The sequence below is a fragment of the Sparus aurata genome, chromosome 13 (genome assembly GCF_900880675.1).
Source record: "Sparus aurata chromosome 13, fSpaAur1.1, whole genome shotgun sequence".
Lineage (NCBI taxonomy): Eukaryota > Metazoa > Chordata > Actinopteri > Spariformes > Sparidae > Sparus > Sparus aurata.
In genome coordinates, this window is record NC_044199.1 from 33,865,583 (window position 1) to 33,878,277 (window position 12,695).

The 12,695-nt window shown below is 41.4% G+C and overlaps 1 protein-coding gene across 2 annotated transcripts; it reads right to left on the minus strand.

The window, feature by feature from the left end:
• Positions 1-4,369: 4,369 nt before the first annotated feature.
• Positions 4,370-12,075, minus strand: dub (duboraya). Of its 2 annotated transcripts, none has more exons than XM_030438156.1 (7): positions 12,000-12,075; positions 8,264-8,353; positions 7,140-7,208; positions 6,898-6,966; positions 6,557-6,805; positions 5,119-5,634; positions 4,370-5,030 (listed from the first exon to the last, which is right to left on the minus strand). In XM_030438156.1, exons 1-7 carry the CDS (start codon positions 12,003-12,005, stop codon positions 5,001-5,003), a joined length of 1,029 nt encoding a protein of 342 aa, XP_030294016.1. In that variant the 5' UTR covers positions 12,006-12,075; the 3' UTR covers positions 4,370-5,000. The 2 variants fall into 2 exon arrangements, with proteins under 2 accessions (XP_030294016.1, XP_030294015.1); XM_030438155.1 differs by having other exon boundaries at positions 6,898-6,969.
• Between the last annotated feature and the right edge of the window lie 620 nt (positions 12,076-12,695).

The window sequence follows — 12,695 nt, forward strand, 5'->3', positions numbered from 1 at the left end:
TCCTGATGATATAAAGTCCTCCTCTCCTCCTCCTGATGATATAAAGTCCTCCTCTCCTCCTCCTGAGGATATAAAGTCCTCCTCTTATCCTGAGGATATAAAGTCCTCCTCTCCTCCTGATGATATAAAGTCCTCTCCTCCTCCTGATGATATAAAGTCCTCCTCTCCTCCTCCTGATGATATAAAGTCCTCCTCTCCTCCTGATGATGATATAAAGTCCTCCTCTCCTCCTCCTGATGATATAAAGTCCTCCTCTCCTCCTGATGATGATATAAAGTCCTCCTCTCCTCCTGATGATATAAAGTCCTCCTCTCCTCCTGATGATATAAAGTCCTCCTCTCCTCCTGATGATATAAAGTCCTCCTCTCTTCCTCCTGAGGATATAAAGTCCTCCTCTCCTCCTCCTGATATAAAGTCCTCCTCTCCTCCTCCTGATATAAAGTCCTCCTCTCCTCCTCCTGATGATATAAAGTCCTCCTCTCCTCCTGATGATATAAAGTCCTCTCCTCCTCCTGAGGATATAAAGTCCTCCTCTTATCCTGAGGATATAAAGTCCTCCTCTCCTCCTGATGATATAAAGTCCTCTCCTCCTCCTGATGATATAAAGTCCTCCTCTCCTCCTGATGATATAAAGTCCTCCTCTCCTCCTCCTGATGATATAAAGTCCTCCTCTCCTCCTGATGATATAAAGTCCTCCTCTCCTCCTGATGATATAAAGTCCTCTCCTCCTCCTGAGGATATAAAGTCCTCCTCTCCTCCTCCTCCTGATATAAAGTCCTCCTCTCCTCCTCCTGATGATATAAAGTCCTCCTCCTCCTCCTCCTGATGATATAAAGTCCTCCTCTCCTCCTCCTGAGGATATAAAGTCCTCCTCTTATCCTGAGGATATAAAGTCCTCCTCTCCTCCTGATGATATAAAGTCGTCCTCTCCTCCTCCTGATGATATAAAGTCCTCCTCTCCTCCTCCTGATAATATAAAGTCCTCCTCTCCTCCTCCTGATGATATAAATGGTCAACACTTGATATTTATTGATCAGTCAGTCGACTTTGTATTCCGACCAGATTTTCAAACTGTGTATCTGAGATATTTTTGAATCTGTGCAAATGTGAAGCAGTTTCTTTAATCAGTAGTCGGTTGATCGTTGATCGGTTGATCGTTAACATGATTGATCTACGTTCAGTACAAACATCAGGGTCAGCTGGTTCGTCCACTGAGGCTGAAATGTAATAATTGAGTAAAGTAATAGGATACTTTCTGACATACTCATGTCCACACTGATTAATCCCTTTTTAATCAGCATTAATCGATTGATCATTAACATCCGGTGTTGATCTCTCATCGCTGACATTGCGTGTTTCATCTCAGTGCCCCTGACCTTTGACCTCCGGAGGGGCGGCTGATCCTGATGGTCTCTAATAGGCTCAGAGCTGCTGTTGGTGATCCAGTTAAACCATTTAAACACATATTAGCATCTTCAGAGGAACTCTAGGAATCTCACAGTCACATTTGGTGACATCATCAATGTGTAATGTGCTTTTTTAATCTTATCACATGAAAATAAAACAGAGAAGTTATCTTATCTCTACGTGTCAGGTGTTAGCTTCTAAGAGAGTCCAACAGAACATCACGATACAGGAACTGACGATCGACGTTGTTCTTTAATCAGACTCACAGTGGAAAATCACGTCAGATTCATCAAGAATATCTGAATAAATGAAATTTTTGAACAAAGAATCTTTCATTTTAAAACATAAATATTCCTTCTGGGACTTGTAGTTGTATTTCAACAGATTGCACAATCAGTGGCATCTTTTAACTTCCTGAATGTTCCTTTAAAAAAGAAAATAATTTAATAATTTTCCCTCCTTGTGTGATAAAATAGTTTTCCTTTATACCTTCTTGTTCGAACACATCCTTTAAATTATGCGATGCTTTAAATAAGACAAACTACAACTAAAATATGGAATTATCTTATTATATTCAATTCTTTTTATACAAAAGTCCTCAAAAAATGTGTTTTTGACACACATTTTTAGGTTTTTGAAACCCAAAAAACAAACAAACCAACAGAAAACTCATTATTCTGTCTGAACGTCATCGAGTTGTTCGCTCCGGGTTTAAGAGGTTAGATCACCTCTCAAAAACAATCTTATTTTGATATTCAGAAGTTTAATCCTCACTGATTGTTGGATTATTTATATTATATGTATTTGTCTGTTTTGCTGCAGGAGAGCTGAACACCTGTTGCTCACCTGGGTTCTCTCAGTTTGTCTTTTGGGCTGCAGGTCTGTGGATTTTGGCAGCAACGCTTCAGTTTCCAGAACAACAGCCTTCCTCTGTTGATCTGTTTTATTTCGGGCAGCAGTGGGGGTGATGTGAGAGAATCAGAGGATGGAAGAGATAATCCACAATCAGATTTAAACACAGCGAGCAGCAGCAGACAGGTTTCCTCCTCTCGCTGCGACTCCTCCCAGAGCGTCTTTTCCTGGTAAAAGATTAAGAGTTACTGAGTCGTGTGGACGAGTGCCAGCTGCCATTACGAAGAGCAGATTAATCTGTAAATCATGTTAAATAAAGTCAAATCACTGTGATAACTGTGATATTTTGGTTACAAGTTACAAAGACTGTTGCGACTGCTTGATCCTGATGAAAGCGGCTCGAGATGTGAATAAACTGGACGACAGAATCAGTCGTTCACAAGACGACAGTGATGACATAGCAGCCAACACACAGAGACAAACAGACTCCATGTTTCTACTCAAAGACAGAAAGAAGTTCATGTAGAACATCTGCAGAATGAACAAGAAGGTCCAAATAATGCAGAATGAGTCAGAGACAGAGTTTCACAGAGTTTATAAAGTGTCTCCAACTCAACAACTCACTAAACTGACACATTTGTTAAGGGAGTCTGGGGACTTTCTCCACGGGGACAAAGAAGTAGCCTATATTGTTCCTGTTTAGTGTCTTTGTAACATGTGACATGTTTAGATCAATAACATGTTTCTTCTTTCATAAATGGAGTGTAAATGGTGAAATCAGTGTAAACAGTGTGTTCAAACAGCTGATCAATGTTGGCAGGTAAGACTTTAGCACTTTAGACACAGAAGCAGACAGGCTGGTACAGACATGCTGCCACAAACTGACACTTTTTACAAGGAGACAAACAACTTCAGCTGAAAGATTTAATGCTGAATTTACAACAAGGACACAATGACTTACAATCTGTCACACACAGTTTCACAATGTTATAAAGTGTCTCCAACTCAACAACTCACTAAATTGAGTGTTTTTTAAAGGGAGTCTGGGGACTTTCTCTACAGCGACAAAGAAGTCGCCTATAGGGCTGTCAAACGATTAATTTTTTTAATCGCTATTAATCACATTTTGTCCATAGTTAACTCGCGATTAATCGCAATTTTTTTGGCACATTTTTTTCTGTTCTAAATGTACCTTAATTTTTTTCATCTTCTTAATACTTTTAACAACATAAGAAAGGGCAAATATGCTTTCTTTATGAAAATATTTATTCAACACTTCAAATCATGCAGGAAAATAAAAGGCTCAAAAAATATCCTCTTATCCTAAATGGTACCAAAACATGGTGATGTCCCCCGGGCGGTGGGCTCTCTGCATCTGCTGTGTGTTTGGCTGCAAATGATATCTGAGACTCGACGTACTTCAGTGGTAACTCATTTCACGTCGACAGTACGTGCAGATAACTTTTGTCCTATGGGCCGAACCATCTGGCCGTGTTTTGAAAGTGAATTTATCATTCATAAGTCCTTTCTCCATTTACTTTCACTTTCGCTTTTCAGTCCACCGTGTTTTTCCCGAACGCCAACCCTGCTTCTTCTTCTTCTGATTCCCTTTCTTATTCTTCTGGATCACGACTACAGGTGCCATCGACGGCCGTAAATCAAACAATGCGCCTTGCTTTTTTTTTTTTTATACCGAGTGTTAATCGCACCTTAAAAAAAATAACGGCGTTAAGACGATGTTGCGTTATTAAGTTAACTTTGACAGCCCTAATTGTTACAGTTTAGTGTTTTTGTAAAATGTGACATGTTTATTGTGGACAAAACCACTTTGTGTATTTAAAGTTAAATACAGACACTTTTGAATGTAGAACATTTACTTGTAATGAATTAATTAATTTTAGTATTTTCACTGAAGTAAATCATGTAAATAATTGTTCCTCTGCTGCTCACGAGGAATAAAAACGGAAGACACACAGGAAATTAAAGATATTAACATAATGTAGCCAAAATATGAATTTTAATATCACCTTCACACCTGAAGTCACAATGTGACGTCTCCTGAGTCCTTGTTCAGTTTTATAACAACAAAAAGCTCCAGAGTTGTTTTTTGTGAAAAAGTATTTTTTAATGAATCTTTGGAATAAAGCTTCAGGTTTCTCTTCTGGCAGCTCAGCGAACACACAGATACAAAATGACTTCATGTTGACACTTTACAGAAAGCTTCTTACAAACCAACGGATACTAAATCACACATCATCATCTTCATCATCATCCTCATCATCATCATCATCATCATCATCCTCATCATCAGTCACAGCTCTGAACCGAACAGCGAGATAACATTCATTAAAAACATTAAAATAATATTATTTTCTTACAAAAGGAACACACCCGGCGTTGCAGTGTAAAAAGGCTTTGATTAGTAGAAACAGGTTCACATTAGTCGCTTCCGGAGCTTCTCATCGCGTCGCTCTGATTTAAAGACCTTCAGTTGAATAACATCAGCGATTCTTTACAGGACAAACTGGAAACTAAAGAGAGTTTCAGTCTGTTTCTTCGCTTCCAGAGAAAAGAGACGGTGTGGGCAGGCAGCAGCTCAGAGTTTCGTGGCGTTGGTCCGTTCAGAGTCCAGACTCACCCGGGCCTCTTCCTTCAGGCCTCGCTGCTGCAGGGTCTCCCTCCCAGAACCTCAGGGGCTCAACACGGCTGCAGCGCTCCGACTCAGCTGTTCGTCTGATGACTCATCGGACTGAACTCTGACCCGTCGTCTCCTGTGGAGAAAGAAAACACAGTTAAACCTGAAACAAACTGAAGCTTCCGTCCTCGTGCTGAATAAATCTGACGTTTCTGAGTCGTCACCTCGGCCTTTTCTTCTTCTGTGGCGTCCGTGTTCGTCGCTCCTTCAGTCAAATCTTCAGAGTTTTTCTTCTCCTCCCCTTCGGGTCCGTTCTCCTCCTTCTTCTTCTCTCCTTCCTGTCTGGGCTCCACGCTGGTCTCTGAGTGATCTTCTTTGGATTCCTTCTTCTCAGGACACGAAGGATTTGTCTTGTCGTCCTTCCCCTCGTCTGTCTTGTCGTCTTTCCCCTCGTCTGTCTTGTCGTCCTTCCCCTCGTCTGTCTTGTCGTCCTTCCCCTCGTCTGTCTTGTCGTCCTTCCCCTCGTCTGTCTTGTCGTCCTTCATCTCGTCAGTTCGATCTTCTCCTCGTCCCTCCTTCTCGCCTCCTCCGTCTCCTTCTCTTGTTTTGTCCTCAGGTTCGGTTGGGGAATTCGGAGACGGATCTCCTCCCTCGTTGGCAACGCCGACCTCGTCTCCGCTGCTGGACTTCCTGTGACGGCGGGATGGAGGACGTCGCCGGATGGAGAGGCGAGCTCTGCCCTGGAGAAGGACCAATGGGAGCAGAGACAGACGGTGAGCTCATGACACGATTCAGGGTTTCTAAACCTTTGAACAGACCGAGTACAGTTAAAGAAAGGGGGCACCCTGCTCTCCCCTCTGGCTCCGCCCCTGGTTACCACATGTTCACAGGACTGGTGTGAACCTTCCTCCTGAAAATAAGGACTACAAAGATGTCCGCCCACAAATCTACAGAAGCCCTGGTGGACATAATGATTTTTATAGTCAGAAATGTTTTGTCAGAAGAGAAAATGTTTCAGGAAAATCAATTATTTTTTATTTTCAATGAAGAAACTTTCAACTTTCCATTTTCCTTTTCTCCTGTATGAAAACAAGTAAAAAAAAATTTCAGATGTGAAAGCAAATTAATATTTCTTGTTAATCCAATTTATTTTTTTAAAAAAACTTTTGTATTTTTTTCTGTCATGTAAAAATTGTCTTCGTAAAAAAAATTTGGGGAAAATTTTATTTTTATTTTCATGAAAAAACTTTTTTATGTGTTATTTAGTAGAAACTTTGTTCTTGTGTGAAATTTTATTTTTGTTTTGAAATATTTTTTTTTCTTTCGTGAAATTAAGTAGAAAATTTAACACGTTTAGGAAGAAACGTTTTCATTTGTTTTGCACATTATAAAAGTGTCTTTGTGGAGGACAAACCTTTTTTATTGGTGTGAAACTTGACAAAGTGAATTTATTATTTTTTTAAATATTTTTCTTGAATGAATGAAAGTATCGGATTACTCTGGCAAAAAACAAGCTAACAATAATTAAGCAGTTTTCAGGTCATAACATCAGGAGATAAAAACAGGTCGTCACTCAGGTGTCTGCATGAAGTTCATCACATGACGTAAACCAATGAGAACGCTGGATTCGACACAGCAACAACCTTTAACTCTCTGACTCACCTTGACGTTGGCGTTCGACAGGATGGACCCCTCCTCCACAGTGGGAGGGGCTTCAAAGGAGGCGGGGCCTTCCTGCTCAGTTAGCGGAGACACTGCGAAGGGGCTGGTGGGGGTCCCCGAGGACGAGGTGGTTACCGCGGTGACAGGGCCGGAGCCGGGGGAGGCCGGGGGGAAGGAGGGAGGCAGCAGCCTGAAGCCCGGGCTCTTAGGAGAGGGCAGCAGGGCCGCGGGGGAGAGAGCGAGGTTGGCCTATAGAGAGAGAGAGAGTGATGTCACAGTGATGTCACAGTGCAGCTCTCTGTCCACACCAGCAGAGGGCAGCAGAGACCACCTGGACTCACCTGGAGCTTCTCGATCAGCGCTGAGTTCCTCTTGGCTTTGGTAGGTAGAGGAGAGGTGACACCTGCAGGCTGCTGACACACACACACACACACACACACACACACACACACACACACACACACACACACACACACACACACACACACACACACACAATTATTCATTATGCATGTATTTTATTGTTTGTTTAATTTAAATGTTCTGATTTGTTCATTAGAGAGTGACATCATCGCTCTCTCACCTCCTGGTCGTCTGCGGAGGGTTTGGGGAGCTGTAAGGAGCGAGGAGGTCGACGTCTGACCGGCTTCGCCTGGTAAACAAACAAACAAACAAACCTTTAACTTCCAGTACGTTAACGTCAGATTTAGTAACATTTGCTCAGCTTCAGTCTTCAGTGAAAAGAGAAAAACAAACCTCAGTCATCAAGATCAAGAATGAGAATTAAAATTAAAATTTAGAAAACTGCTTTCACACAGAATGAAAGCTGTGAGCATCACTGAACAGGTGAGCCAGGTGATTAGATACCTGCATTATTCATATTCTCTTACAAACAGATGTTAGAATAGTTAGAAGTGAAGTGATAATTGTAGTTTCACAGGCTGAATCTCAACGTTAAGACACCAGGAAGAGAAACGTGTCAGAAGGAAACGTGACGCTCACTTCCTGTTGTCTTCTTCTTCACACACTGACACCAGCCTGAGATGTGTTCAGGGACGCTGCGACGCGTCAGTCACTTCAGTCGCGATGATCAACATTAAATATTCTGATGTGAAAGTTTCAATAAGCAGCTGCTGTTTGTAACTCCAGATGTCTTTCAGCCAAACAGCAGACATGTAGACGACCTCCTCCGCTCGGTCAAAGTCTTGAATCAGCAGCAGTTAACACAATCGGTTTTGTCTCTTTGGGGTCGCTTTGTGTGTGAGGGCCCTCGTTTTGCATCTTTGCGGTCATTTTGTGTCGTTTTGTTTCTCTTGGTAGTTGTTTATTTATTGACTTTACAGTTATTTTGCATCTTTGTGGTCATTCTGGTCTTTTTGTTGTCATTTTGTTTCCATTTATAGTTATTTTAAGTGTCTCTGTGTTTGTTTTGCATCTCTTTAACGTTGTTTTGTGCCTTTTTGAAGTTGATTTTGAAGTCTCTAGCCGTTTTATGTTTCCTCACCCTTGTTTTGCATGTTTGCAGTCATTTTTTGTCTATTTGTAGTTGTTTGTGTCTCTTGGTGGTCTCTTGCAGTTATTTTGCATCTTTGTGTTCATTTTATGTCTTGTTGCAGTCACTTTAAGTGTCTCTGTGTTTGTTTTGCGTCTCTTTGTCATTCTGCACGTCTTCACTGAGTTGAGCGACTCTCATCAGTCTCTTCTCACCGTTTCCTGTCCAGCAGCATCGTGTGGAGCAGCCGAGCCTTTGAATCTTCCTGCGAGTTCAGCCACAGAGCGCCGGGATGGAGCCTCCTCCTGAGGGAAGGAAAGAAGGAAAGGATGTAAGGTAACGAGACAGGTAGACAGGTGCTAATATTATCAAGCCATGAGATCAAAGATGACACATACAGCTGCTCCTTTTTACATTTCTAAGTTGTGACTCGTGCTGAATTTCTCAACACTCAATCCTAAATATTCATCTGAAAGACATAAAGTACTTCCTGTCTGTGGTGGCGTGTCAGCAGCGTTGTGACCATGTTAGGAAGGAAATGTGAGTGTTGTCATCAGGAAGGCAGCTGCTCATTAGAGAGTCGGCTCAGAGGCATCATGACAACATGCCACACATGTTTCTGACCTCTTCAGTTCGACCACATGCAGAGACGGGAGAATAAACGTGGATTTACTTTGTGCATCTTTCCTGCAGGACGTCGCGGCGGCTCTACAGCTGCTGCGTGTCTGCTGGTTTGTGGTGAATGTAAATGAGTTTAGGATTATTCAACGCTGAGCCACATTATGATCTGAGGGTTCAGACTTAACAACCTGCCAAGAGGTCAGGACCTCCGAGCTGATGGTGCACATAGCTCCAGTGCTAATTGCTGCTAAACCACAGTGTCTCAATTTTACAGTTTGATTCCACACAGGTTGAATCATATACAACTTATAAATCATGTTGTTGGAAAATGTATTCTTTTCTGTTTTGATTGAGATAATCTAGCACCTTCCCCTGCTCCCAGTCTTTGAGCTAAGCTAGGCTACACCTGTATAATGCTAACAACCACAGTCAATCTGACAGTGATGATGCTAGCTGTTGGTGTCGCTGTCTTAATCTCTGTGTATCCTTAAAAAGATTAATTAGTTGTATTTTTGGATCCTCCTTGTTGTCAGTGTTGGTCCTCAGAGACAGATAACTGCTGCTGTTTCATCACCTGTCACTCAAACAGCTCCGGGCTGATAGAAGACAGATCTCGCTGTGTTTTGATGGCGCTAACGCTAACCTTGTGTAGCTGCTGTAGCTTCTGGTTTGCAGCTACCGTAATGTTACACAAGGATTTATTCGACCTGTAGCACAGAGCTGTCTCATGTATGTGATGACTTCTCTTTTAATAGACTAGATGTCATAATTTCCTGTATTCCAGAACCATTTAACAGATTGTTTGATAATTAATTTGCTCATTTTGCAATCAAGCGTTTAACCCCAGACCACATATTTGGAGATATTATTGATTCAGTGACTTTATAGAAGTTTTGTGTCACAGGCTCATGATATGCATTGACTTTGTTTTGCTGTTACTTATGTTTCAGTAGCTGTCCTTGTTAGCTGCAGCCACGTGGACACTGTGGTGCGTTCACAGTCCTTCACTGGCTTCCCACCAATTCAAACTGTGACATGTGAATCAGACCTGAAATAGTTTCTTAATTTGCAAACAGAAAATCTCAGCAGCTTCAAACACAGAACGAGAGTACGACCCTATTAAAGGACCGGACAACCACACACACACACACACACACACCCACACACACACACACACACACACACACACACACACCCACACACACACACACAGCTGTTGACGTGGGGTTGATCCACGTCCATTTCAGCTGAAGGTCTCACATTGCTGACATTCAACAGATAATGAAATCACATCGCCCGGAGGAGACACACACACACACACCTACACACACACACACACACACACACACACACACACACACACACACACACACACACACAGCCTTGCTCATTCTTTCCACAGCGTATACTCAACCTATAAACTGAAGGCAGAAAGTGAAGAAAATACAACCGTTAAACCACTTCCTCTTTGTGTGTGTGTGTGTTTGCGTGTGTGTGTGTGTGTGTGTGTGTGTGTGTCCTGGTGTTTTTTAAACTAAGAATAGCTGCCATTCATCCTGTTCAATATGAAACGTATGATCAGCCCTTTTTGCTAGGGTTAGGGTTGTTGAGCTAGCTGCTAACTTGCTAGCCAGCCACGCTCATCATGGCCACTCACTGAATTCTCTCTTTACCTTTTGTTCAATTATATTGCAAAGGGAAAATAAACAAGTGCAGTTCAGATGCTAGCAGGACAATAAGTTGACAGTTTTTTCAAAAGATATAATTGTTCTCACTCAGAGATACCAGCAACCTACACATCATCATGATTTATACCCCGAGAACCTAACAAAATTTGGGTAAAACTTCTAGCATCTAGCAATGTTGCACAAAGTGAGGGAAGATTCTTGGACTCATCCCTTTATCAGGATCAGAACCAAAAGTTAGTGGGTTCTATTCTGTTCTGGGCCAAGACCCATCCTCCATCCAAGTTTCATGGAAGTCTGTAAAGTAGTTTCTCTTTGAACTTGCTGACCAACCAAACGACCAACCAGTAAACAAAACAATCAACCAGTACGCCAAACAACAAACCAGTATGCAAAACAACAAACCAGTAAACAAAACAATCAACCAGTACGCCAAACAACAAACCAGTAAACAAAACAACCAACCAGTAAACAAAACAACCAACCAGTACGCAAAACAACCAACCAGTAAACAAAACAACCAACCAGTACGCAAAACAACCAACCAGTAAACAAAACAACCAACCAGTACGCAAAACAACCAACCAGTAAACAAAACAACCAACCAGTAAACAAAACAACCAACCAGTAAACAAAACAACCAACAAAATTGAGAAACTAGAAACCCCAGTATCGTGTCAACACTGTTTCTTTAAATAATCATGATGCAGAATATTATCATCATGTTAAAACTGTGCAGGATCTGAATTAATGTGCCGTCACTGACCTGCAGTAACCTCCAGGTCAGTGACACACACACACACACACGTGTGCACACACACACACACACACACGTAACAAAAAAATAAATCAGTTAGAATATTTCACAAATAGTTCAAAAGAGATCTTTTACTTATTGTATCTTCCAATCAGAATCGGTTCCCTGATGTGTTTTCATGTTTTATCAAATGTGCTCTGATCACAAAAATGTGCTGCGTTCAAGTGCTGTCGGAAAGCTCTGACATCCGGCTTTCGATGGCGCTCACGTGGAATTTAAAAGAGGGAAACGCGATCTTCTGATGAATCTGATATCTCGTCGACACACACGAGTGAACAAATATTTTTAAACCAAATATTGAAGCTGCTAAATAAAGAAAACATTTCTGAAATGCATTTAGTTTGTGATAAAAGTTTTTATTTTACTTTTTAAGAAATTTAACTAAATCTGTAGTTTCAAACTGCAAAAAAAAAACAGAGTGCTGCAGTTATAAAGTATTAACCTTCCGACACGTCGAGGACCGCAAGCACCACGCTGATGAAAACGTGCAGTCGTTAACCGACTTCAGATTTATTATTGTATCACAAGCAAAACATAATCAGGGACAAACAAACAAAAAAACAAACAAACAAACAAACACACAGAATGTTTTTGGAAGCTGAACTAAAAATCTGGTGAAAGTCATGAAGACAGCAGCTTCACTCCTCGGTTTGTTTGGCTTTTTTCCAAACTTCAACAAAACTTAGACCAACAACAAACACACAACCACACATTCACACATACATTCTCACACACATTCACACACATTCAGACACACACATTCACACACACACATTCAGACACACACATGCAAACTGAGCAGAGAGTTAAACTTTAGAGGAGCTTTACCTCCATCCTGCTCGTCGTCTGTCAGCGGCCTCGTCTATGTCGAGTATGTGTGAGCGAGTCGTTGGCCTGCAGGTTAAATATAGAACGAGAGTCACTACAGACACATAGTGAGAGAGAGAGAGAGAGAGAGCAGATCAGGTTCTCATGTTGATCATTGCTCTCCGTCTGCTGCTCGTTCTGAGGCCTCACCTTGATTTATACAGTGTGATTTCAGTTATTGAAAACATACAAACTGAAGACAATGATGGGAATTAGGAAGCATTAACACGACTGTGTGATATAAACAAACAGTGAACAACAACAAGAAGCCACAAACAGCTAGCAGCCCAGTGATGCTGCATTTAAAGGAGCATTATACAGAATTAGCATATTTGCAATATTAACGAGGCAATAACAATATATTTGTTTTCACCATAAGTGAATAAACCAGCTGTTCTCAGAGGAAGATAAGGTCCCAGATTACTGTCTGAAGCTGGAAAGGTGGCAGGGTCCGCCACAATGAAACAAAGTAGAACAGTATAAGTTGTGTTGAACTTGAATTTAGTTCATTCAGTCATGAAAACAAAGAGTTTGATTATTTAGGTTGTTTAGGATGAAGATCTTTCTCTTCTCGTTAAAAAACTACAGAGTGTTCCTTTAAAGGCGTCGACTCAGTGTTAATAACAAAATCATGTAAAATCGCTCTGAACTAAATGC